This window comes from Ischnura elegans, chromosome 1 (genome assembly GCF_921293095.1).
Source record: "Ischnura elegans chromosome 1, ioIscEleg1.1, whole genome shotgun sequence".
NCBI lineage: Eukaryota > Metazoa > Arthropoda > Insecta > Odonata > Coenagrionidae > Ischnura > Ischnura elegans.
Window position 1 is genome coordinate 42,594,468 of NC_060246.1, and position 27,627 is coordinate 42,622,094.

Below are 27,627 nucleotides of genomic sequence, written 5' to 3' on the forward strand. Positions count from 1 at the left end.
GTGAGGAAGTAATTTCACCAAATAATAAAAAAGTACACGCTGCCCTCCAAACATTAAGATACTTTGATCCGGCTAACGAGTTAGGTCCCCAATTTCATTCCCATTTATGCAAGTGAGAAAATATGGGGGAAGTGGCGATGGAGAAGGGCAAAAAGAAAAAAAATAACAGCTTTTTTAGTAATATCTTTTCGTGTATATAATAGCCTTCCTGAATAAACAACTTAAATATCTTAAGTATTGGACTCTATCAACCACCAACTTATTTTTCAGGCTACTCGTAATGAAGACGCACTTCTAACTCTTAACATGAACTTTCTTCTCGCGCGTCTCCCCATTTTCCCATGCCGAGAGATCTTTCTTTCCAAAGTATTTGTTTACTTCCTCCCGCGGCCTTCTGCTGATCTTGCTGACACCCACCTTACGCATCTCAAACCCCTCCTTCCCCAGCATTTCCCATTCACTCCCTCCCTAAGGTTACAGAGCTTCAGTGCGTCGTAGAAAAATACGCCCCCAAAACGTAGACTGAGGCAGAGCTGAAGGCCCTTTCCCCACCCTTCTTTCTCCTGCCCCCTTCACCCCACCATATGCTGACCACTTCTTTCCTCAGGCATTCCCCATCCCACTCTTATTCACCCCACCCACTGGGAACGTTCTCCGATTGTGGAGAAGGGCATGGTTCATCTTTACCTGCAACGGGGGTAAGTTATTAACCAGAGAGAGGCTGAAGAAGTATCTTCCATTATCGGGGAAATGGTGCCGCGCTTATAATTGTCTCTCTTCTTCTCTGCAGACGTTTCAATTGAAATTATTTTCTTTGCTCTTTCCACACTATATTTATTTACGATTATGGCGCGACTATTTTTTAGTGCTAAAGCTAAGAAAATCATTTCTCTACGTCAATGATCCTTTGCATAACTTTCAATACGGCGGAGAAAGGAACACGAAAACTAAATGAGGTGAAGGTACAGGTTTTTGCGTGTCATTTTTGGAAATTCACGCAAGTGAACCAATACTTCACACACGTTGAGAAATGACGAAACATCTCTTGTAGGAAAACAATCAATGCGGATAATAACGATTCTCTCTTTATTTCTCCGATAATGGAAGATGTTTCTCCTGTCGTTTTCCGGTTGGAACCTTGCTCCAGTCGGCATAAAAGAAGAGAGAAATACTATACACCCATGTCTCGTATAGCGCAATTTCGACATAGCGCAAATTCGTTCCTCGGGGAAACATTGCAACGCAGTGTAGCCTAATCAAAAATCTAAATCTAAATCTAAATCGTGATAAAACGTGAACTTGCGCTAAGTAAACACGTAATTTCTATAAATTTACGCATATTATTATTATTTCTTGCCTCAAATCTTCTTTTTTGTTTATATATTAATCGAAATTCATTGCTGTGCAATTGCCAAAAGTATTACTCGTCATTGGGTCCACATAGCCGGCCTACCGAAGATTTATCTCGTCTCCTTAACAGAATGATAATAAATAATTTAGATCGTTAATTAAGCGTGGGGCTAGTGGAAATGAGTTTTTTTTTTTCAGCAATACGGTTTGAGACGTATTTTTGCCGTCGTAGGTTACCGGGCGATTGACTTCCAGGTAGAGGGTCTACGCTAAAGCCTTCAAGGTCATCGGTATTCACAGGGGAGAAATGGAGCGGTGGCCGAGTTGCGCATGAATAGCATCAACACATAAAAGGGTCCGCTATAGAGTCTCAAACACAATGGCTTCGTTCCCTCCCCGCAGTCCTAGGCCTTCTGCGTCTCAGGAATACAGTTCAGCAGAAGAAGGTGATTAAGATAGAGCCATACAGAGTAAAAACCAAGAGAATATGGCAAAAAATAGGAACGCGTGTAGAAAAATCAAGAATTTATCAAGAAAAACCATAAACCTAGAAGAGGACTTGAGAGAGGTCAATTGCTTTGAAAATGGAGAGCGTCAAAGCGATATTGCATGGAAGTTTAAACTCACGATGCCTTATTCTGAATAAAGACGAAGCTAAAATATCAGTGACCTCAGCCACACCAACTTCAACCAAGCGGTCTACACATACGGAAAGTTCATGGTGAATCAGTACAAAAAGACGAGAGTGGTAATCGCTCCGAGACATTTAGTGAAAGCGGTTGGTTCCAGAATTTAAACGGCAAGCAGGTATTTTCAGTGCGGCGATATCAGGTGAATCTGCAAGTGTTGATAGCGCAGCCACCACAACATTTTCTGATGAACTCCAAGCTTGTTATTGAAAGTGGCACCTTTCCCCCTCGACTAGATTTAGTGTTGACGAGACGATATTCTTTTGGAAAAGAATGCATTCTCGTTCATTCATTTTCAGGGAAGGAAAACCTGGGTCAGGTTTCAAGGCATTTAAATACTGTTTCACGTAGCTGCTAATGACTCGGAGGACTTCAAATTATAATGATTTATCATTCATAAACTCCGCTAGCTATGAAATGGCATTTAAAGTAGCATTTTCCTGTCATTTCGATGAGCGACTAAAGGGCCTGGGTGACACAACAGTTGTTTTTAGACTAGTTTGAAAAATCGTCAACTGCCGGCAATGCATTACGATCCCCTGAGATAGCAGATGTTAGCCCACCCGCACGACAGGATGGAATTTCGAAAGCACGTAAGAATTTTTTTTAACGTGAATAAAAGTCTTTGAATGCGTGAATACTATCTTTAAAGATGTTTTAAACTATAAATATTTATAGAAATAATGTTTTCTAAGGCTTTTAACACACTCAATGCGGATGCCTTGAATTCAAGGCATCCCGCGCTAGCCTAGGACGCGGATGCCTTGAATACAAGGCATCGGTCTCGTTAGGTTTCTCGGCCCGCCATCTGCCTCCGCGTCTTCTACTAGACCCTGCCATTGTGCCCAGCGTCTCTGTGTGTCTTTTCCTGTGACTGGATACATGTCGTTTGCTTGCAGCAGATTTTTTGCCTTCTTTTTATTATAATATATTTATTATAATTTTATTATAATATTTAATATTTTTTTTATTAATAGTGAAAATTTTAATGATTTTCAACTATGTATGATTGTATACGATTAAGGAAGACACAATATCTGATATTATTGCAAAATATTTTTTCCGCGTGGCGGTATGTTATGATAAATTTTCTCAGCATTGAGTGTGTTAATGGGAATATAGATGTTTTAGAGGAAATTCAATACCAAAGACCTATGCTACCAGGAACGCATCCCTATCTTCCCTATGTTAAAACGCTCTCGTATAACGCAAGTTCGTATAGCGCAAAGACCCCAAGGAACGCATCCCTTGCGCTATACGAGACATGGGTGTATAGCACTTCACACCCGGTATGAAGAATATGGTCCTGATGAAGAATAAAGTCTTTCGTAGCAACGTCAGCAAAGATGATGGTGCACAGTTACCGGACGGAGAACTCATACATAATTTACTTCAAACGTTCGCCAGAAGATATCCTACGTAATTTATGATCGTGACTGAATCTCAATGAAAACAACTAATTGAAAAGATAGCACATTCAGCTGAAAATACGGAGTAACTCGAAATATTAACTTACGAAGGTTATTTTGGAAATGGGTTAAGGCCCTCGTTTTTCTTTTTTTTTCTCGTCACTGAGCGATAGAGGGCGACATAAATGGCGGTTAGGCCGGCTGCCGCTAAAATTCCGTGGGTGCTGGAAACAAATATCCATCTTACGCGTACTTAAAAGTTGTTATTCGCTCCTAACCACAAATTTATAACATTAAATTCTTATAATAAACTTTGCAATTCATTATTTGATTACGTTTTCTAAACTGGTCGGGAATTTCTTAAGCGATCGTTGATGTTGAAGTATGAATGAGAAATGGGAATTATATGGTGGTATAATTATTTAACGATCTTTCACAGCATAAATTGATAGCAAAAAGCCTTTTCTATGAATAATACCGAGAATAACCGCCAAAAACATATAAATTAGACCAATATAGACAAAAAAGGGCGGAAGAAACAAAAGCGAACATTTTTTCGTGACTTATGAAAAAGGTTTGAAATTACGAAACTCGATTTTACGAAGTGCCAATTTTCCGGTCCCACTGACTTCATAAAATCAAGAGTTTATTGTATACAGTTCAGCATTTTGTTAGTTGTTCAACTGGGCAATCTTTCCCTATTAAGCACCTCATATCACAGAAAGTGTGATTGCTAAGCTTAAAAGACAGATAACTTATAAAAATCTTACATTAAAGTTTCCACCAAAGTTATCAGCCTCAGCAAACATATCCCATTCATTCTTTTTAGCCTGGTGTGATGCCTCTTTTTTGTCTGATTTATCTTGCCTGCTACATGTATCTTCAGGTGGGTTGCTGGTCACTTCATCATCATTGGTACTTTTATCCTCTTTCACTTCATTTTCTTCCGATTTACTCTCAGAGACCTCTACATCTTCCATCTTCACATCCTGCGAGGCTAAAGAATTATTCTGTTGACTGTTTTCTTCCGACTGCATCTCCATAGGTGTATTTGGCCCTGATGGACTGCTGGGTCCTGAAGGTCCAATAACAGACATGTTGGAATCTTCACTTACAGCTCCCAATCTCTGAAAGGTTATAAAATAAAAATATTTACACTGGTTGGCCAATATTAATTCAATATCTAAAAATATTCAACTCTAAACTCTATTTCATTAATTTACATAAATTCTAAAATGAGTCATTGTTCTTTCTATATTCTAAACACTTAAGCATAACAAGTCCCACATGAAACATGAAGGTTCAAAAGTGGAACAAGAGCTGCCCAAATATTGGTGACTGAAAACTCAAATGCAGTCCAATAAAGGATAAAAGATACAAAAATACCATCATTATTCAGAATCTACAATAAATGCTACACAGAATTATTTGCATAGTAATACGGACTTAAAATTCTTCATAAAACTGATTAAACTTATCACCTTGAGCAACTCTTCTCTTTGCTTTCTCCTTTTCTGAATGATTGCTTCTACATCCTCTTCTTCTTCGTCAATATTGATATCTGCAATGCTGGAAGGAATATACAAATTATAAAATAAAATACAAAAACAACCTTTTGCCATGAGCAGAATTTAGGACCATTGCTCTGAGATATCTCCAGCTGCAAATTTTCTCAACATTAAAAAGGAGTGAACAACTGCTAATTCAGAGTAAAGTTAGTATTTTTTTACATTCATTCTTTGTGGTGCTTACCGAAATATTTTGCATTGAATGACAGTTGTAAGAATAGAAAAAAAAGATTATACTATGCAAAAAGGGATGGTGGGAATGACCGTGTGACTCAGACAATGATGAATCGAGCAACCACTCCATTGTTTGGTTCCTGAAAACTTATCACAGGAGCTATCATTATGAGGGATGGAAAAAATGATTGTGTGATTCAAGCTTTAGCTAAAAGATTTAATTCACTAATAGAGTAAATTCTTGAAGACTATCAATCAGGATTGGAAGAAGGCATGTCAATGATAGACCAGATATGTATTTATAGTATGACAAATAGAAAAGCATTTTGCACTCAAAGAGGATATACACAAATTGTTTGTGGATTTTCGAGAAGCCTATGAGAGCATAAAGAGAAAGGAACTATATAAGACATAGAGCAGCATGGATTTCCTTTGCAAACTCATAAAATTAATAAAATGACATTGAATATCACTAGATGTACGGTAAAAATCAAAGGGAGGCTCTTGAGAGAATTAAACTTACTCAGGGCTTTAGACAAGGTAGACATCAGCAACCCAGGTGATACATTGATCAATTGCACGTCTTTAAATCTATAATACACTGAAGACGAGAATGTGATATCCAAAAGACAAAGTCAAACTATTTGGGAGTACTGGTGGCAATAGAAAATGAGGTCAATAAAGAGTAGCAGCAGGTAATAGGGCTTATAGATAGGGCTCCTTGATTTTCGCGAACATGAAATTTTACAGTTTTTCACGAATTTTGGCAAATTTTCAGTTTTTACGCGTTTTTTAAAATAAGTTCTTTATCCCACCCAACTAAACATTGCTTGTCCTAACAAGTGTCGTGAAGAAGAGCTCGCAAAGCAGCAGATAGTTCGTTGAAGACACGGGTGCATTCATGAGGAGTGAGCACTAGGCCGTGAATCGCATTGGAGCGGCGGCCTCTACGTGAACCTCCCTGATTGCGTGAGCGATTCGGTAGGGTACCCAAGTTTTAGCTTTTATATCTCATAGCAACACCCCCCTGGCACAACGGATTGCTTCAGAAGGAACAAGTGCTAGGGCAAGAAGCGGCCTCAATGAATGTTCCGAAAAACAGCTCCGCCCTCGTAGCGAACGCATTCAGGGCCACGGCTACTACTGTTGCACTCAGTGAACCTACAAAGAGTGAGTGAGAACCTACATGAGTCCGAACAAGAAGGTATAGCGGCATATTTGGAATCAAATGTGCACGTGTTGCGAGATATTTCAACTATGATCGAGTATTTTAATTCATCATCAACACGATTTTTTCAAGATGGTCACGGTGCGCAACAATTTCCGAAGCTCTTTTTCCGGCAGTCCTCCGTTGCATCCGAAATTCGTTACCAGGAAATGTCTTGATTTTTGTCAACGATCAAGAGGTTAACATGTGGGTTAAAAGCTTAAAAAGTCATATCGCTAAGGGTGAATTTTTGCCGTTTGGAATGTCGAAATTCTTTAACGTGTTTACAAGTACGATGGCGAAGGATTTTATGTTTTTTGACAGATAAAACCATATTGTCATGTACAAATTCTGCAAGAATCGATTGGATCATGAGGATTCCTGACAGAAGCACCTACCACAGTTCTTCAGAAAGGCACGGAGGAGTCTAATGAAGCTGGACCATTGGCACGACAGGTTTCACTAAAAAACTCTTTAGATAAATCATAGACAACCAAGCTAGATAAAGAACAGTTCAAATATGATTTAACAGAAGCATTTATAAAAGCTGTTTTAGCACTCAAAAAAATAGAAAATCTTACTCTATGAGGTTCCCTCAGCAAAAACTGCCCTGGTTAGTTTTCTTAGGAGTTAAAAGAAACTGTACAAGATAAGCCAGTTAGAATAATGTGCGATGGAACTACTGACCGAACAGGGAAATGCATCTTCATTGTTATTATAAAGCCACTTCATTGCTCAAGTAAGCAGTTTACTTTCATAGATGGAGTCAGGGTTTTGGAGAATGCAAGTGGAGCAGAATATTCCAGGGCAATACTGAAAGTGGCTACTGAAGTTACTAATAGGGATGAGTCGATTCCAAATGTCGATTCTCGATTCCACCGATTCTCGGGCACGGAATCGGAATCGAGAATCGATCGCCTAAAGTTGATTCCGATTCCATCGATTCCAGGAAGATAAATGTTTTGAGCATAGACTATAAGATTGGGGCATAAAGGCTGCCGCACACCTAAGCGGCCGCGGTGTCAGCCTTGCCCGCGCGTAGGATACGCCCGGCACGCGGGTGCTGCGGCAAATATTGCCCTTCATCGAATACATCGGATCCAAAGTCGCGGAAAACATCGGATCTAGATCCGAAATTTTAAATAATAGCTTCAGTGAATGAAATAGAATCAGAGTGGAAAGAGTTCCGATTCTCTCATCGAATGGCCGTCGTATGCGATTCTTGTCCTACTCGTGAACCGTTTTGTTTGAAAGCTCTCGGAGAGGTTACGAGTAGAATTTCAGCCGTGGCCAGGATTTTCAGCCAGAAAATAAAAAAGGAAAGATACGACTGGCACATAGTGTGACTCTTCCCAAGAGATTGAACAATCATCGCGAGAATCTCAGCGCCGTAGGATAATAATCACGTCAAAAGTAACTATGTCGCAGATTTCAGAAAACCACCCTCGGCCGTCCATCAGCCCGTGCCTCTGTTGTTTTTTTTTCGTTTCCGAAATCACACGGACCATAAATCATTGTCTTCTAAGGAAAATATCAAATCACACGAAAACAATTGAAGCGTGTTTCATCCCTACCTGGCCTCCCCAGCTGACCTTTTTGGCCTACCTGCTTCAATTCTCCGTTTCTAGACGAAAAAAGCTAGGAGAGTGACTTTCTGGGCACGAAGATATCTTGATAGCTTCGACAATTGGATGAAATGTACGAGATTTAAAAAAGAATTAGACCAAACGAAACGCATTCCTGACGATATTTCTATTTATTTTTCAGCTCTAATTGATTGCCACTCAGTTTTCTACCTGCAATTCTACAATTAGATTTTACTGATATGCAACATTGTCCAAATAGCACAATTTTCAAAGAAACAAGCGCAGCATTAACCCCTCAAACAATTAGAGACGGATTGGAAACGCCAACGGCATAGGTATATCACGTAGCGAGCCCGGCTTCGCTTTGAAGGCAACAACGTCACTGAAGCAAGATCTGACTTCTTCATCCTTGACTCCCTCATTTGTAGCCTTGTTGTTTGAAATACGGAGGGAGTGCACTCCTTCCTCTCCACATCTCCTTTACGCGCTCCTTCCCAGTGGCGTAGCCAGGGACAGGGTCCAGACCCCCCCCCCTCCCCCCCCCCGAAATATAAAAATACAATTATTGTCCTTCACAAAAGAAAACAAAATATTGAAAAATCAGGAATTTACTAAATTTTTCTTCAACAAATTAAGTTTTTTCGATTATAAAAAGTGTTAAAATTAGTTTAAAAACCCATTATTTAGTGCCCGGTTTTTTCAAAAATTTTCCCCCCTGGTTTTGGATCCCCCCAAACAAAATTCCTGGCTACGCCACTACTCCTTCCCCTCCACCTCTCCTTTACGCGCTTCTGCTGCCCACTCCTTCCTCATGCTGAGCACATGACGTTAATGCTGTTTTAAATACTGTTAATTGTGTTACTGATTGCGCAGTTGCATTTCAATTTAATGATACACCGATAAAAATGTCTTTCATTGTGTATAAACATTTCCACTGAGATAAGGAGAACCAATGAATGCCGTGTGCGTGCACTGTGGCATAAATTATCGCAAACAACTTGAAAGCCCATAAAATAATTTTTAATTTATAAAAATATTAAAATGTGTATGAAAATCTAAAAAGCATTTCATTGATTGTATGTACTCAGAATAAACTTGAATAATGACTTTGTTTAATGGCAGGAATTTGAAAATGCATTTGGATTCGAAAATAACCGATTCGAAAAATCTGGCTCCAAAAATCCTGGATCCGTCCATCCCTAGTTATTTTATTCTATTCAATTCTTAAATTTTAATGACAGCAACGCTACAGATAAATCAAAATCCCACCTGTTAGAAGGAGTAAGAATCGATGGAATCGGAATCGAGAATCGATTTGAAGGAATCGGAATCGAAAAAAAGTGGAATCGACTCATCCCTAGTTACTAAGACTGAAGCATTAAGTTTGAAAATGTAGAAGCAATAGCCACATATTCTGATAGGTATATGCTTACACGTGTTGACTCTTTAACACTTTGAATCCAACGTTATTGAACAGGTTGTGAGAAACCCAGGGCTTTTAACGTTTCTTTATAAAATTATTTCCTAATTTCATAAAATCACGTTTAGGAGCCACTAAATGATAGCACCTGCCATACAAGAAGACCAGATTGATATTGAAAGAGGCTCCATAGGTAGTTCAAGCCCAAGAAACATGTATGGAATCTTTTCCCCCGGAATCAAATGCGAAAGACTGAGCTCTACTCAGGCTCGGATCCATGGCAGGAAATATACATCCCAAGGAATATTCGGGCTGGGGCTTAATGGTAAATTGTTAATGGTACCATTTAATGAAGCCATATTACATACACAGTGTATGTAACATTTTTTTCATTGGGCCAGTCAGTTGGACCTACAAACTCAACTTGGTAGCCAGCATATATGGTCTACACAACTAAAGGAGCTAAACACGTGTTACATTATGCAAACGTTTGTTCTTGAAGAAAGCATCGATACCTATCACACCTAAGGAACAAGTACCCTAATGGAGAAAAATGTGCCAACTTGTTCCCTATTCCTGTACTAACAAGGTGGACAAGCTAACGAGGATACCAGAACATATTAAATAATATTGTGAGGACTTAAGAATTCTAGTCAACTTTGGATGAAGAGATTAGTTGTATGCTATAAATTTCCATGCATTGGTGTACTGTCCATAATTGTTAATGTTAGGAAGTTGCTAAGTTAAGTTTGAAGTTTTCAATAATATTTTTCTGTTGATGTTATAATCTAAGCATCAACATTTTGCATTACCTATGATCAGTATTTCCCCCATCGATATGTGTTGCTTAAGAGCATTTGGCTTGATAAAAGTTTATTTTTGTTCTTGGAAAATGATGTTTTATTCAACAACTTTTTTTATTGCCTTTATTACAAAATAGATCTTTTTACCGACTTTATATACTGAATTTCGGTCCATTTTTATACAGCTAACTGAAGGTTTTATTTACCATAACCTAGGAGCCCTACTTATAGAGAATTACTAAAGGTTCTCAATTCACGTCACCTCAGTCAAGAACATGAAAGTCTATTTATCTGTGATTTAACCTATGTTTCTGTACACAAGTCATGACCTCTGCAGAAGAACAACTTATTTACTTAATTACTCAGTTCACTACTAAGGTTTCCATTGCCAACCACTTTCAAGGTTCCCATTTACAAACAAATATGTGTACAGCAAAATAACTAACTATGTATTATGAAGGCTATTATTCATGGTCACTTACTGATTTAACCTAAATGTCGATATAATTTGGTTAGAATAGAGCTCACTTCAAACTCAGCCACAAATGACACAATGAGGGCTAAAAGGCTCCCCATTTAAATGAGAGATTTTTAATGGAATCAAATGAATCATATTTATTCTTTGCTATTCTTAGGAGTCACTTTGGCTGTGCAGTATCAAAAACAAAGCCTGTGCCCTCATTTTCCCTACCAAGCAGTGTTAGAGATTTATCAATAAACAAGTTATGCTGAGTGGTTTTATTTTTATGCAAACTAAATACATATCTAATACTATTGAATTAGAAAAATGAATATTTTGATTAAACAACACTGAGCAATCAGTGATTCTACATCAATGCATTCATAGTAGAACATGTCACTTCACTAATTAACCATTTAGAAATAAAGGTACTCACTCCTCTTCTGATGAAGATTTTTCAGCTTTGAGTCCTTCAGAGAGGCTATCCTTGAATTTATCACTCCTCTCTCCACCTCTTCCACGCTGATAGCTGAAATATGATACAAGACAGTATTCACAAAAAAATACATCCAATATCACATTGACAAAGGAAAGAAGTAGTATTGTGGCCTTCAATAGAGGAAAAAAAATTAACACAACCAGATAACAAAAAAAAATATTCAATTGGTCATGAATCAGTAACTTCATGCAGGGAAATACCTTCAAGAGATACCCTAAAAAAGACATAAAAAGTCACACGAAGGACGAAAAAATAATGGATAACAATTGGGGATGGACGGACTTCAGGTCCAAGTGCGCTGAAGACGCCTGGTGGAATCCTGGCGAAACTATCGTCACCTCTGACCACGAAACATGGCGATAACCCGGAATATGGAGAAATCCACAAATTCTGTATGCCACGGAAGACTCCGAGACATGAAAATTCCTTTTTTTTTTACAAAATGTACAGGATGGAGAAAAATTGCGTCACAAACCTTTAAGCCAAGCACTCCAATTGGCTGTGAGTTTGCCCTGTTGCAGGATGCTCTGGAGAATTCATGGCTTGGAATGCTTTTCCTACCAGACATTGTGATCTATCCAAGGCATCCAGTAACAGGGCAAGCTCGCAGCCAATCGGAAAGCTTGTCTCTAAGTCTCTGTAATTTAAAAATGTGCATTTTCAAACTGAACTTCATCAGCAATTTTGGTTGTTAATAGCATCAGCTATCAAGGGCAAAAAAATTTCATGACATTAATTTTTCTTCAGTATGAAGTCTCCTCCCATAGGAGCTTCAATTTTGGAAAATAAATGATTAGCATTTATTAGTAATCACTTCCAATGCTTATTGACCACTTCCAGGAAAAGGCTAGGAATATACTAAACACAAGCCCAATGGTAACAACCATTACCCTAGTTTCTTATGAACTATGAAACAAATTGCTACAGCATTAGGTATCTACTGAAAAGCAAATGAAGAAGTGATGCAAATACAATTGATGAAAAGTTACTAAAACCAAACATGGAATTTTCATTAGAAAATGGCATGTTTCCACAAAAAACTTCTAATTATGGTGCTTACTGATATAATTATCTTAACACAAAAAAAAAGAGCAAGAGCTTTAAAATATAAACACATATATTAACATGTAACGTATTAACATATAAACATGAAAAATCATTACGAGCAAATAACATGTCACCTTGCCAATTTCTTTTTCACCATAAACTAAATAAAATATTTCATCATACCTTTGTATGCTCATTCACATTAGCACATCATGGAAACACTCACCATAAAATCAAATCTTCAAAAACTAATTATAACATGGTAATGCCGAAATTTAAGGGGTAGAGCATACTAACCGACTAGAATGGTGCCGTCGATCTCTACCTCTTGGACTAATTGATCTTGACCTGCGATGTCTCTTGTCACGATCACGTTCTCTTTGGTCCCTGTCCCGGTCATTACCCCGATCTCTTCCCCGACTATATGACCTCCTAGGACTGGCACCTCTACGAGGACTCATTCTTCGTGGGCTACTTCTTCTTGGACTCATCTTCCTGGGACTTGCTCTTCGAGGGCTGGTCCTTCTTGGGCTACCTCTTTGATTATGATTGACTTTTCGAGGGCTAACATCACGTCTCGCTAATGACTCACTCCTGTGAGCACTTCTACTACGACTTCTACCACGAGGGCTGTAACTACTTCTTCTCCTGGAGGACTGCTCTGATATCCTTTGGCTATCACTTATCCTGTCCTTTTCACCTTTCCTTGAGCTTTCTAATCTATTTTTCTCACTTTTTCTTTCCTCATTTCTCTTTTCATCCCGAGATCTCTCCAAAAACCTAGTCCTATCATCCATTTTCCTTTTGTCATCTCCCTTCCTATCATCTAATTTTCCCTTGTCATCCATCTTCTTTCTGCCGTAGCTGTCATACTCTCTGGATCTCTTAGCATCTCTCTGACTTTCTGTCGCATATCGACCTTTTTTATCTCTATCTAGGAAATCATCTTTACTTTTATACCTGTCATCCATACGGCCCATTTTTGAGTGCTCATCTTTTGATGGTACCCTTAACTTCTTCTCCCGGCTTCTACTTCTGAAAATAGAATTACATTGTGCATATGTACTTTGGCTTTGATATTTTTTATAATAACAGAATTTGCAGCATTAAAGCATTTTTCTCAAAAAATAATCATAAGTGAATGATATAGACGCAACAAGAAGGAATAGTATGTTCGCTAAGCAATTATAAGGAAAATTAGGAAATAAGTCTCTCTGAATATAATTATACAATTGAGTTATCTACAGAAGTTTCCCCAAGATTTTTTTGATCAATGCAAAAAAAATCTCATAAAACCAAAATGATACGCTTGTGACCCCATTCATATTTGAATAAGAATTGCACCAAATGCACTGACCTGCTGTGTTTCCTCTTCCTTTTGTCTGGCCTTCGATCCACTGATCTACGTACAGGATCTGAATCGTCATCATGAATACTTATAACTTCAGGATCAATTTTACTGCTTTTCCCAGTTGATTTTCCCTCTTCATCTTCTTCTGACATGTAGGCACCAAGTCTTGCTTGAAGTAAAGCCTAAAAATTTACAATTGTAAAAAAGCTTAAAAATAGTCAGGCTCCCCAACACACAGACAAAAATCAATAACGTGTATTAAGATTTAGGTTACCTGCATAGTGGTAACCGAGAACTTCATGCATACATGAAATAAGAAGTTTGTTTAAAATGGCACCATGCAATATGGACTGGTGAGAACATGACATCTCTGAATGCTAGCAATTAATATATTATTCCAAATGCACCGTTGTAACCAATAAAAAAGTGCTCAGGGAAATTTTTTCAATGTCCCTATCTGAAATGCAATGCTGCTTAAATTGGAGCAAACTGAAATACAGATATTAGGTATGAAATTCAAGATTATTTGAAATCCATTTCATTATGGTCAGTCAATATAAAATTTCAAGTTTAGCTTACAAATTCTGTAACATCCACCATATTTGTCAAGAGTCGACGCTAGAAGTAGTACCATATTTACTCGTGTAAGCCGTGACCTCGTGTATTCCACACACCCTCATTTTTGAGCCGGCTCGTGAGGAAAAAAAACTTCTTTGTGCTTTTAGCAGTCTAATATAATTTAAGGATTCATGTAAGCTGTGCACCCTGCTTTTTTCACTGCCATTTCCAGGAAAAAATCTGTGCGGCTTCTGTGAGTAAACATGGTATATTTCACTGTTTTAGCTTTCCTATGGCATAAATATTAGCTATACCAACAGATTAGAGATAATAAATGAAGTGCTTATGGACTATATGATGTGAGCTCCATAACTTATTTAAAACTCTAAAATTTCAGCATTAATGAACACGCTGAATTTCATAGTCAAGATGCTTGGCGTTGCCGTTTCCTAAATATAACAGATTAGTTAAAAGAAGGAAAAATGTCAATTAGCAAAATAAGAAGTGTTGATGAAGAGTGATTCAAGGAATTGAAAATTAAAAAAGGATGGAAAGAACCGAACCACAAAATTCATAATGAAAATCATTACACAGACAGATAAGAATCATGTGCCATGTAAATTGCAGGGAAACAGAGACGATAATGAAAACTGGAAATAAGATAAACTGTAAAATAGAATTCTGGATTAATGACAGGCATACGTGGATAAGGGGGGCATATGCCCCCCCAAATACGCTTAGAAAAATATACAAAATTTTTTATATTGTTACCATTACGTCCATTTTGTTTTATGTATTACGAAGCCTCAATCATTTCATTTCATTTTCAAAGAGAATATTTTGTAGAATAACTGTTGTATGTTGTTTTTAATCTCAAGTATGATAAGATCGTTTGCCTGTCAGGCCCCTGTCTGACAAGCAAACCTTTGCCCCCCCCAGAATAAAATCCTGGATCCACCCCTGATGACAGTGAATATCAACAGAGATCATAAAACCGAATGTAAGAAAGTACATGGTAGGAGAGGTACTCAGGCATCTGAAGCTTTACGCGAAGAGTTGAAAATAAGTAGGTAAGTTCTCCCTTCCAGGGGCGCAGCTAGGAATTGCGGCTGGGGGGGTTAAAGGCGACTAATACAAGGGTGTGTGGGGGCATGGAATACCCACCAGGATAAGCAATAGGTGCGAGATTAATAAATTGTGGAATTTTAAGATAAATGGTTCAAAATGGTGAGTTTTACGGCTTCCTGAGGGATATTTTATGACTTCTTATACTATTCTATTAGTAATCAATACAATTAAGTAAAATGGATTAAACTTAAAATTTCTCTGAGCTCTGGGGGGGGGGGGGGATGTTAATCCCTTAAACCCCCCCCCCCTCGCTGTGCCACAGCTCCCTTCAAAGAGTATATTCAAATCTTAAAAGACATTAAATGTATCTTAGAAATTAGATAACAAAGTGTTAAACTGATAACGTAAAATATCCAAAATAATTACCTTCTGCCTCATTAGGTCTTCAAGATTCATATCGTCTTCGATCACTGATACATCAATGTCATCAGAATCTAAATCTTTTTCATTCTTTACTGAGCTATCATCGCTATCAGAGTCTATCTCAACCAGCTTGGGTTGATTTAGAGGTTCATGCAACTTTTCTTGAGTTTTATTTACAGAAGTATTCGCGATTCGGTTAGAAGAAAGTTCTTTTCCTGATGAGTTACCATTGGACACTTTGTCGACAACAGGCACATCAGGCTTGACTTGATTATCGTCCCTTAAAACCTTTCTTTGAACATCCTCCAGCTTTTCAACCACAATAACACTGTCTTCCTCCGCTGTTTTCACATCACTATGAAAGATAAGTTTATTTTCACTAGCGCCTTCTGCCTCTACAGGACCTGCTTTCGAGCTACCATCGTTTTCTTTCTTCGTCTTTTGTTTTTTATGGTGTTTCCTAAAAAATTGAAGGATAAATGTCAACATAATCTCCCAATGCCAATAACTTCCGAGGTAAACGGGCGTGAATGCCATACTTACTTCTCCTTACTATTGGAGCTGTGTTTTTTATGCTTATGGTGATGCTTATGCTTCTTCTTTTTCTTCTTCACATTACTGTGAGACTCTTTGTCGTTGTTTTCTTTCTGGCTAATTGGCCCTTTCTCCATTTCCACAAAATTTGGTGATCCCGACTCGGATGACCTTAAAGAATAAGGGCAAAACAAATCGCGCGGAAATAGGATGAATGGTCCAAATGACACCAATGACATGAGAAATATACGTGTAAGATGATTAGGGCTGATGCAGTAACCAATGAATTAAAAAGAAAACAATAAAAACTTACCCCATGCTAGCTGAGAATAAATACGCTACTGGCAGACACAAACAATATTGATGAATCAGGAGACGATATCGAAATAAATAGTTTCACCGCAACAGGAATATTAAACACACGAGAAATTACAGTTCTTCTTCCTTATTATTCAAAAATACTACCAATACTGGTTTTCCATGTCATTCACGATGTTATTTTCCTGGAATGTACTTCACTGTACAACACTTCACGTCCACATCAAACAAGATGGCTGATTCCATGATTCCATGGCTGATTCAATCGAAACTACTCGCGAAGCTTGGCGAATGCATTAACCAAAAACAGCCATATCATAACTACGAAAAGTAGAGTTTCTCCAGCTAACTCAAAATTTAATTTTCACATTAAAAAACAAAATATACATTTTAATCTAATTGATTGCGTTCGTGTGACTAATGTCCTTACGTCCTTTATAGCTATTCTTTTATTCGATGTAACTTTCGCGGGGAACATGAATTCTATGAAAAAAAAAATTGCTTGCTTTGTCTATGAAATTACATTCATTTTCTCCCTCATAACTTTCCCTTTCATGACATTAATACCATTACTCGAAATGAGAGTTTGATTCGGAGAATATTTCAACCTATAGCAAATTTTACACGGTGTATGGATACCATTAGGATTAACCCATGTTCATTCAGCCACGGCCACGGCCGTCTTTAAACTTCAGCCCACCCTAGCCTGCCGCCGCATGGATGGATCTCAGGCCGTGTTCCAATCCACCGTAAATGCGCTCTTGCGCTCTTACCCGCACTTTTGGATCGTCACATTTCGGAAGTGACGTCACGTAGTGCGATTCCAATCCGCTCTACGTTCTGCTCTGAAGAGCGCATAGTCGAAGAGCACGAGAGGGCGCATGGATCCACCCTTATTCGCTCTTCAGCCCTTCGTCTACCGCCGTTGAGGTGGAATTTTCGTGGATTCGGATGGGATTTGATTCGGAGCAATGATTCGGTTCTCTAAATCGTTTATAAGGAATCGAGTGAATATCGAATCCGAATGAATCTTGAATAGATGCGAATTTAAGGGTGTCCAGCGACCGGGAAAGTCGGGAATTATGCATGAATTTTTTATCCAACCCGGGACTGTAGAAACGTTTATATCAAATTCATTTCACGGATAATTTTTCCAGTTCAACGCCCATTATCTGGTTAAAATGTAATTGTTGTAGATTTAGGTGCAATAGCTAAGAAGAGTTTTTTCAGCCGCAACGAAACGTGCAATGTCAGACGAGACAACAGAACCGAAATATACTAATATATGTACTCTATCTGAATGAATGTAAATATCTAACTATGAACTCAAGTAAGACTCAAAAGAATGCCAGGTGACGTCGACATCTAGTTACGAGTTTGAAGCAGCTCGTCAGGCTTGCTTTGAATAATGTCAATGCTAACAAACGGATTTCTTTTCCTTGTAAATATATTAATATGATATAACATGAAATCACTTCAATGGTTTAAAAATCATGTAAGAGATTCGGGTGTATTAAAATTCGAATATATCGCAGTAATCACGTAAGATTAATCTGGGAATTTGTAAAATTTCCCTGGAGAAGCTGGAATTATGCATGAAGTTTTCTGCTTTGGCTGGATGCCCTAAATCTGCCGTATTTCAAATATTATGACGGGTACCTATTTACAGTGATAATTTTTCATTTTAACGACATCTTTAATAAATTGTTTTCAGATATAAAAACCACTTAAATTTGTCTGAATGTACGAACACTACATGGTTGCCTACACGAAATTAGTAGCCTACAATTGATAAATCTCGCCTATGCCGTATTTTATTCGTTTTAACTTCTGCAATTCCATTTATAAGTTACATGTAAGCATATATATAAGTACATATGTTTATAAGGCATTAAATTATTGCAACACTCACTCCATAACAACAACAACATTGCACTATTTTCTTAACCTCCAAATTTGTTACTCAACTTTTTTCAGTTTCGAAATCTGCCACTTGACAGTGGTGGCACTACTTGCAATAAGAGCAGGAAAGAGCGAAAGAGCCGTTTAGAGCGTAAGAGCGCAAGAGCGTAGAGTGCACCCTATGGATTGGAACACGGCCGCTACCCTACTACAAGCTTTCTCAAGCTAAATGTCGTAACGCACACTTCGGGTTGTGTAACAATTAATTTCGAGTTTTATTTGAGTTGAGTCGGAGAATGTTGATGTGACATTGGTGGGAGAGGAACCAAGGTGGGAAGGGATCGAGGCAAGTGATGGTGGACGGAGATTGATATCAATACGCTGTATTACACGTTTTATAATTTAAAACTCCCGAGTTTTGTTTTTCACGTTTTTAAAATCAATTTTATCAATTCGTATTCGTATCACGTGCGTCTAAAAATTATGTTTGACAGTGGAATACGTTAAGTAAAATTTGTTTGAAAGTCATTAAGTCCTACCATTTCTCATAACTTTCTTGTGCTTTTCATAGGGAGGTTTATACATTCTTCAGAACTTCATCATGAAAAAAAATGTTCGGCTAAGTTTTATTATTCTCTTAATAATGTACTAGTTGACAATAAATATTATTTTTGTCATTTTATATTTGATTCTAATTTGTGTGCAATAACCTAAGATAACCAATAACCTATTGCCTTGAGGCCTTGGTGGCTCTTTCTTCCAAATAAAATTGTGCGTACGAGTTTGCGGGCATTTTGAGCTGAAGCAGATCATAGCCGAGCCGATAGACTTGATAGTGATTTGAATTTGGCGGCAAATGCTGAGCTGCCGACGCCACGCTAGTGTCATCTGAACTTCTAGTAGGCGAAACTCTTCCCGCTCTTCCCTGTCAATGACGTTTTGCGTGGAGTTCGAAGTCGCCGGTGGTCTTCCTCGTCTTCAAAGATTCTCGTCTTACTTGCCCACGCCGGTGAAACCCAACCAGTGAAACCACGTGCCTCTGTTATCTAGCAAGTCAGGCGATCCTGCTATCCGTGCGATTTTTAAAGTGAACATGAGGCACTATTGTAGTGTTTCGGGGTGTGGTACCCATATTTCGGATGGGAGGTTGTTTCCCTTTCCGAAAGCTGAGAAAAGGTAAGGAAAATACATGATTTCATGTGAATTGTACGCAATTTTCATGCGCAGTTTTGCAAACGATACGATAACTCGCATGTACTTAGTGTTTGTTTGTACTCGTACGTCCTCTAGTGTTTGTTTTATGATTAATATTTTATTCTGCATTCATTATCGTTCGTTCCCATTGCATGCTGATATTTCGCCCTTATGTCCCTTTTCGTATCACCATTTTGTCTTCTCTAACGTGTACCGTGTCCTCCGTGTACCGTGTAAAACGGCCTTTCATCCAGTGATAATGGAGTTTTGGTGCCTAACTTATTTTATTCCGTCCTCTCTTTAAAAAAATATGCTTAACTATTAAGTAGCAACCATTGATGAACGCGAATATATTGCAGTGGTAGCAACTTGTGATATTTTCAGAATGTTTAACTTGCTGAAATGCTGCGCGTATTGTCCGTGTCGCATGCCCCCCTGTGAATACTCATTGCTGTTAGTTTCATTTTCAAATCAGTTCAAATTCCATTGAAGTGCACGTTAAGTTTGATGCTCTATCATTGAATGTGAATATTTTGTTTTAGCAATTAAACTTATCCCCTTGTGTTCATTTAAAGGATAGTGCTCGTAGCTGCTTTCCTCATGTAAAGATTTTACCATAAATTTTATTGCTCATATGTAGCTTGTGATTTTGAAACTAGCAAATTACGGAGGTCATCTCACCTAAAAATATGTTCTCAAAAAAGTCATTCCCTAAAGCTTGCCTTTTCCCAATCATGCATGCCATTACATCTATAACATTTGTTTTAACATAAATACCTTGATAATAAATGAATTTCTTGCACTTGTATTTGACATCTATGTATGCTATTTACCATTTTCAGGGCAATGGTGTGGAAGGCATTTTGTGATAATTCAGAGTTGGAAGGGGAATGTATCAACCAGCTCTTTTATAAGGGGGCCATTTGCCGGAAGCATTTCCGGGTTGAAGACTTCCAAACTCATGAGTGTTTAAAGCTCAACAGGAATGCCGTACCTGTCCTGCATCCTCCCATCTCTTGCACTGATTCTGTATCATCATCTGATTCATCTCCTCCTAGCCCCATTGTTGCATCTTTTTCATCTACTGCCCTCCCTATTTCATCTTCTCTCTCATGCCATCAGCCTTCACCATTTCATCCCTCACCTTCTCTCCTTGAAAGATCATCATCTGCCGTGGTTGTTACATCAACACCTGGCTCCTCACCTCCCCAGCTATTACCTAAGAATTTAACCCCTGTATCTGCCTCTCCTAGTACCTTTGGTGATGAAGCCAGAGGCAATGCCTTTGGTTCCCACTGCCAAAATCCTGTACTAGAAGAGGAAAGGCCTTCCCTTGCAACATCTTCCATGGTCATCACATCTTCTTTATCTGGAGACATATCTGGTTCTAGTGATTCATGCTCTAGGACTATGAAATGCCCTTCAGTTAGGAGAGGTGCTCTGCTCTCCATTCTTCATGATATTGGCATGAAAAAAGTTTCGGGCTTGACTCCAAGGAAGAAACTCATGTTTAGTAGAATGAAGAATCTGCGTAGACAATTGAAGAAGTTGACTAAAGTTACTGATGGCAGTACATCAGCTTGCAATTCAAATCACCTCCTCCAGGACAGCAGATTTTTGAATGGCCTAGATCACAATTTTCCCCCATCTGTTGTCAAATTAGTAAAAATGCTACTGAGGGAAGGGAACAGAAAACCCAAAGGTAGACGATGGTCCCATGAGGAGAAAGTTCTTGCTCTCTCTATTTTTAAGAAAAGCCCAAAATGCTACTCTCTACTTCGGGCATTAATTCCTCTTCCTTGTCGCAAAACTCTGTCTCATCATCTTTCCAAATTTACTTTTCTTCCTGGTATTAATCCAGGAATTTTCAAATTTCTTTCTTCTGTTGTTGAGGGAATGGAGGAGAGGGACAGGTACTGCTGCATCTTGTTTGACGAAATGGCACTAAGGCCTGGGTTGCAATATGACAGCCAGAGGGACCAGATTGTAGGCTTCGAAGATCATGGCACCATGGGTACTTCGAATGCTTTGGCAAAGGTAGCCATGGTGTTCATGGCTCGAGGCCTATTCTCTGCCTGGAAGCAGCCACTGGCCTATTATTTTAGTGCCTCAGCCACTTCATCGGAGGCATTGAGGGAGATGCTGGGGGAGGTGCTTCGAAACCTGACGGTGATTGGGTTGAATGTGGTTGCCACTGTATGTGATATGGGCACAAACAACGTCCAAGCCCTTCGACTCATGGGAGCATCATTCGAAGATCCTTCATTTGACTTTGAAGGGAAGACTGTGGTTACCATATTTGACCCCCCTCATTTGTTGAAACGCTTCCATAACCTTTTCATGAAGCATGATGTCTCAGTTCCGGTGGTATTGGCTGGAAATGAAGTGAATCTTTCAGCTTCGTGGCACCATCTCCAGCAACTCTACGATGAAGATGGCAGGAATCCCTTTGGGCGGTGAGTGGATTGAAACACTGATGTAATTACTTAATGTCATTATAGATAGTGTACCTCTTAAGGTCATCATTAATATTATTGGTGTTTGATTCACTCTTTTAGATTGTTTCCTCTGACTGAGAAGCACATGAACCCAAGGGGATTCCTGAAGATAAGGGTGTTCTTGGCATCCCAAGTGTTTAGTCTCCGTGTTGGCCGAGGTATTGGCGCATTGGTGGCAAGAGGTTCGTGCCATTCCTTATGCAAATAATATGTTGATTTGTCCTTGAGATGAACAATGGTAAATTATATTTTATTGCTTTTTCAGGAGCTCTTGGAAACAGTGGGTTAGCCACTGCTGAGTTCCTGATTGCCATCAATGATCTCTTTGATGCGCTAAATGGTGACACAGAGGCGAAACAGAGAGAGAGAAAGCGGGGTCCGATCACCAAAAATAGTGGGCACATAGCACTCTTAAAGAAAATGGAGGTTCTTTTGGGAAAGATAAGGTTCCTGAGAGGAAGGGGGCCACAATTTCCTCCATCTCATAAGGGGTGGCTGGCTACTATTAGGGGTGTGTGTAGGTTATGGGAGCGTTTTCAGGGTAGGTTTCCTCACTTAAGCACCAGGAACCTCAACCAGGGTCCTTTAGAAAATTTGTTTGGAGTATTGAGGCAAAATTGTGGCAGTAAACACCACCTGGATGCTGTGCATTTTGTCTCAGCTTTGAAGACTGCAATCATCAATGGAATGGTTGCCACGAGATCTCGTGGAAACTGTGAAGTTGATGATTGCAATATTCTAAGAAACTTGAATAAATTTATGAACAGTAATCCTGGTTTGGAATGTGAGCTTCTCCAGCCAGACACTGTGGAGGTTGGTGCTTCAGTTAGGAAACCTATTCCAGTGAAGGGTCACAGGCTCTCTTATAAGAACATAGACTCGGCAGCATTCCCGGCAGGTTATGTTGCTGCAGGCGTTCTTCAGGGAAATGCGTGTTCTATCTGCCAGGATAGTCTTATCTCTATTGACCCTTCTTCCTCGGACTTGTATTATGCCGTTGATGGGAAAGATGGAGAAGGGAGCCCTACAGAAGGTTTGACTATGCTGGTGGATAGTGCAATACGTTTTCTGCTGCAGAAACTGCAAAAAGTTGGTCACTGCAGGCAGGTATCTGTTAAACTCAGGAAAGAGCTGTCCTGCTGTGACCTTGATGAGACCTTCATACGATGTCAGAGCCATAGGATGGAGCTGGCATCAAAGATGTATCCGTACATTATCCAGTTAGCTTTGAAAATGTACTGTCGGGAGAGGAATAGAAGCCTCACCATCTCACCTTCTGAAGGTTAGAAGCCAGTTATTACCTAATTTAGTCAATTGACTTTGGCGTGACTTGGTGGAATGAGGAGAGATATTCATAGTGAAGCAAAAAGCTGAGTACTATTCCACAAACTTTTATTTGCTGGCGACTAGTTTCCACGGCTATGGCGTCATTCTTAAGACAAACAGTTTGTCTTGAGAATGGTGCTACAGCCGTCGAAACTAGTTGACAGCAAATAACAGTTTGTGGAACAGTACTGGGTTTTTTGCTTCACCATGATAACCTAATTTAGGTATTTTGACTGTTAAGGTTAATGTTACCTAGTTTAGGTATTCAAACCTTCTAGTACCAATAATTTATTACCTTTGTTGTTTAGCTATAGGTACTGAAGGTCTCATCATCCCTTGTGTTGGGTTATGTCAGTTGGTGCAGAAATTCCCTTATCATATTATAGGCAATCTTATTTATGTATATGTAATATATTTTATACATTATGTAGTGTACACACAGAAATGTGTGTACACTACATAACTACACATATATACATACATATATAGCATATAATTATATTGCGTATATATCAATAAGATTTCCTATAGTTTGATTGTTATACATAGAACCTGTGCCCATTTATCACACATATAAATATGCATATGCATGCCCACATTTGTTTGTTTTTGTTTAAGATGATGTATTTGTCATGCTGTTGATATCATTATGATTTATTAGTCATGTTATTGGGCTATTAAGTACAATGTGTATTCGTAATATACATATGGTACATAATAGCCATACAACATGACGCACAATAAGAAAATCCTCTCAGTCTTAGGCTTCATACATTAGACACCTACACACCAAGCATTTTATCATCTTTCCAGCCACCTCTTATGTTGCATATTGAAGATTTTCGGGGGCAGCTGTGTATTATGATTTGTCAAGCAAGCTTTTGTGGCCATTACAGAGTGCATCATCAGGTGATGAAATTTTTTTTCAGTGTCATCACCTGATAATGCTCTCTGTAATGGCTACAAAAGCTTGCTTGACAAATCATAATACACAGCTGCCACCAAAAGCCTTCAATACGCGTGAACCTTGCTTAACAAGCATATGTATAAGCTTTTCTGTTGCTCTGTCCCTCTTTCGTGATTGCTGATATACTGTTGTTTTCTTGAGGATCTACGAGGAGTTCATTGTTATTGGCCCCAAAATTATTATAGCAGTTGCTTTCTCTTTCTCAACATCTTCTTTACCGGATCCCTCCAAAAACAAAGGTTGCTGTTTACCACAATTACTGCCAATTATACTGATATCTAACGCCCTTCCCGTATTGTGGTCAAGGTGGTGCTATCACAATCCTGTCAGTCCTATGTACATCGTGTTTGAGTACCATTGACTGTATGTTGGTTTCATTGTATTGTTATAAAGTTGCTGAGGTGCTCTACTTTTTGATTCACATGCCAATGTTTGAGGTAGTAGTGTGATTGCTATTCAGTGCTCATGTGCCTATTAATACATTGCATTCTCTACTGTCCTTTGTTGTGTAACAATTAATTTTGAGTTATTTTGGGTTGAATGTTAATGTGACAATTGATGGGAGAAAGACAAAGAAGCAGGCGATAATGAGCAGCAAAAATAGAATGGATCAATTGTTGATGGCGCAGAAGAGAGAATAGGGAGGATGGTTGAAAAAGTTGTGTTGTGCGGGTGTGTGTAGGTGCTCCCCATGTGTTCGCCAGGATAACTATTAAAACTGTTCTAATTTTGTTTCAACTGTATTTGTGGTTCATGGTGAGAAATTAAAACATTACATTTTGGCACTGCAATGTGTAGGGCATGACTTCTCGAGAGGATCGAGACCACAGGACCCCTGAAAAATGAGTCGCTTCGTAGATAGTGCAAATTCTAAAATGGTGACGACAATAAATCAAGAATCCGCCAGCAGAGGAGGCCAAGGGCGTGATAGGGGACTCCCAGGAGGCCGACCTCGGCGATTCCCAGATGGGAGGAGGAGCAGAGTATGGAAAGGATATTCTCGCGGCCAGGAGCGTGGGGATTTCAAGAAAAGGCGAATGGCAGATCGATGGGAGAGTGTGCGAGTGGGAGAAGGGGCGAAGTGCTCTCCGGTTGAATTGCCTCACGATTATTTTTTGCTGGAAGGGGGTGAGGAAGCGTAACAAAGTGTTGAATATCCCGAAGTTGCAGTCGTAATGGAGGGAATTGAAATGGGTTTTGACATGGTATAATTTTGAAAATGGTATTATAATGTGGCATTTTTTAGTGTACCCCTTCCCCAAAATTTCTGGTACCTCCCCCCAGAAATTCCTCCGAACTTATCCGCAGAACTTCTCCCGCTTAGGACTTTTTGCGCTAAGGTTTTTCGTGCAAAGGCCCTTCGACTCAAAGGCTCGGAGACTCTTTAAGTCTCGGAACTCTTGTCTCTGAACTGCCCTCCAATATCTGCCAACCGAACCAGCCATACCTGGAGATCAAGACTTACATAGGTAGTATGGCGGAGGAATACCTACTCCTGGCAATCAGGGGAAGTGGGTGCTGAGGCATAAGAATGCAGTTTGAAGTGAGAAGTACTCCACTTGTCCTATCACAACTCTCTCCCTCCAACACCTCATCCTACCCGTCTTTCCCCTCCTTGAATTCCAATGACTTGCCTCTACCAGCTATCACACCACTTGGCTATGTCTCCAACCCAGGAGATACAGGAGAGAAAACCCGGCGGTTCTCCCCCAACGTTGGATGACGAACGTTTTGCAGTGGTGCCAGCCAACAGGGGTGCCTACCGGGAGATTTACACCGATGTAGCTAACTTGAACATTGCCCTATTACCCCTCCACTCCTTTGCAAATTCCCTCCCCTCCTCCCTGACACAGTTCTCTTCAGCCAGGCCTCTTTCTTCGGCACTCGTGGTGGACAGATTGCTCGGCTGAGAGGGTGATTCCTATTGAAAATCATACAGCTTGTATTTAGTCTTTGGTAATGTTTCCTATGGGATTAGTAGTTATCATCGTTGTTTTCTGTAATAATTTTGATTTTGAATATTTCTACTTATAATAGATATTGATTGAAAATTACTCGTAATTTTGTGACAGTTGTTTCTTTGAGTTCTGTTTATTCTTGTTTGTGGAGTCTTTCCCTCAACCAGCTAGTGACAGGCAATTGGAGTTCCCTGTGTCTGCGTAACGCCACAATATTGTGAACAAGTGGGGTGTGTATTTTGAAGAAGAGGGGAGTGAATTTTGTGCTTCAATAAGTATGAATGTGTTGACAGGTTTCAGTTATATGATTTTAAATTTTGGGTTGTAGTTGCTTCTTTGAATTTGAAAATGGTTACTAAGTGAACTTGAAGAATTTGATGGTATGAGTTTGATAATAGAATGAATGAGTCAAGTGAATGGAGGAGAGTGATAAATGAAAGGGGGGCAGCATAAAGTGAAATGATCTTAGGAAGGAAAAGTGTTCATTTATTTTCATAGTTATTGTTTGAGGTGTGTTCTGTGGTAGAGTTTAGCCAGTAAAATTTCTCTAACAAATTTTAAATTGCCAATTTAATATTCTTGTACCAGTCTCTAGTTGTCATTCATTAATTCAAGATAAATAATAAGGTTAGGTGTAACTCAAAGGCTTTGGGGCTTCGATTGTAAAATGTAGATTAGGTTATGGTAACCAAATTGTTTATACTTGTAAGATTTTACTTTTTCCCGTCGTATCATGGCGGTGAATTCTTCTCGGGTTTCCATCCGGGTGAGCTCCATCTCCATCGCTGCCGACGTTTCACTGCAGGACTGAAATTGCCTGGTGTCTACAGCATACCATGCGAGTGTGGTGAGGAGTATATCGGTGAAACGGGAAGAACGATCGAGACCCGAATCAAAGAGCATAAGCGTCATCTCCGGCTGTGCCAACCAGCGAAATCGGCGGTTGCGGAGCACGCCATCAATCTCGACCACGCGATTCGCTGGGAAAACACCAAAATTCTCTGCCACTCCAGCGGCTACTGGGATCGCCTCACCAAGGAGGCAATTGAAATACGACTCCCCAAGAAAAACTTCAACAGAGACGAGGGTTTCAACTTAAGTAAGGCATGGAACCCGATTTTGAAAGTGGCGGGAAAAGTGCACTCTTTCTCCGCCAATCATAACGACCGAGGGTATATAAACCTGGCACTTTCCTACTGGCATCATCGGCCCTGATGACGATAGAAAAGGATTCTATCGAAACGTCGGCAGCGATGGAGATGGAGCTCACCCGGATGGAAACCCGAGAAGAATTCACTGTTTATACTTGCTTTGTCTA

The 27,627-nt window shown here is 39.3% G+C and overlaps 2 protein-coding genes across 5 annotated transcripts in view; one reads left to right on the forward strand and one right to left on the reverse strand.

Annotated features, from left to right (window-relative positions):
• Positions 1–16,704, reverse strand: part of LOC124159372 (serine/threonine-protein kinase PRP4 homolog) — a 39,391-nt gene extending 22,687 nt beyond the window's left edge. For 3 of the 4 annotated variants that reach the window (XR_006864957.1, XR_006864953.1, XM_046535153.1), the window contains exons 1-9: positions 16,460–16,704; positions 16,156–16,317; positions 15,616–16,072; positions 13,838–13,858; positions 13,570–13,745; positions 12,510–13,247; positions 11,103–11,195; positions 4,930–5,017; positions 4,219–4,575 (exon numbers count right to left, since the gene is read on the reverse strand). Coding sequence is in view for 1 of the 4 variants with exons in the window: in XM_046535153.1 (XP_046391109.1) it covers positions 4,219–4,575; positions 4,930–5,017; positions 11,103–11,195; positions 12,510–13,247; positions 13,570–13,745; positions 13,838–13,858; positions 15,616–16,072; positions 16,156–16,317; positions 16,460–16,464 (2,097 nt within the window). In the remaining 3 variants the exon portion in view is untranslated. The remainder of the gene's footprint in view (positions 1–4,218; positions 4,576–4,929; positions 5,018–11,102; positions 11,196–12,509; positions 13,248–13,569; positions 13,746–13,837; positions 13,859–15,615; positions 16,073–16,155; positions 16,318–16,459) is intronic. The other variant, XR_006864958.1, reaches the window with a different exon arrangement.
• A 2,587-nt stretch (positions 16,705–19,291) lies between these two features.
• On the forward strand, positions 19,292–25,861 carry LOC124159389. Its single transcript, XM_046535168.1, has 4 exons — positions 19,292–19,542; positions 20,403–22,016; positions 22,119–22,240; positions 22,324–25,861. The coding sequence occupies exons 1-4, from the start codon at positions 19,460–19,462 to the stop codon at positions 23,343–23,345; spliced, it is 2,841 nt and encodes a 946-aa protein (XP_046391124.1). The 5' UTR covers positions 19,292–19,459; the 3' UTR covers positions 23,346–25,861.
• The last annotated feature ends 1,766 nt before the right edge of the window (positions 25,862–27,627 follow it).

Excerpts from the sequence above, each read along its gene's own strand:
- LOC124159389 (XM_046535168.1), top strand. The coding sequence starts at position 19,460 with ATGAGGCACTATTGTAGTGTTTCGGGGTGTGGTACCCATATTTCGGAT. Across the intron at positions 19,543-20,402 it reads TTTCCGAAAGCTGAGAAAAG|GGCAATGGTGTGGAAGGCAT; the intron begins GTAAGGAAAATA and ends TACCATTTTCAG. Across the intron at positions 22,017-22,118 it reads GGCAGGAATCCCTTTGGGCG|ATTGTTTCCTCTGACTGAGA; the intron begins GTGAGTGGATTG and ends TCACTCTTTTAG.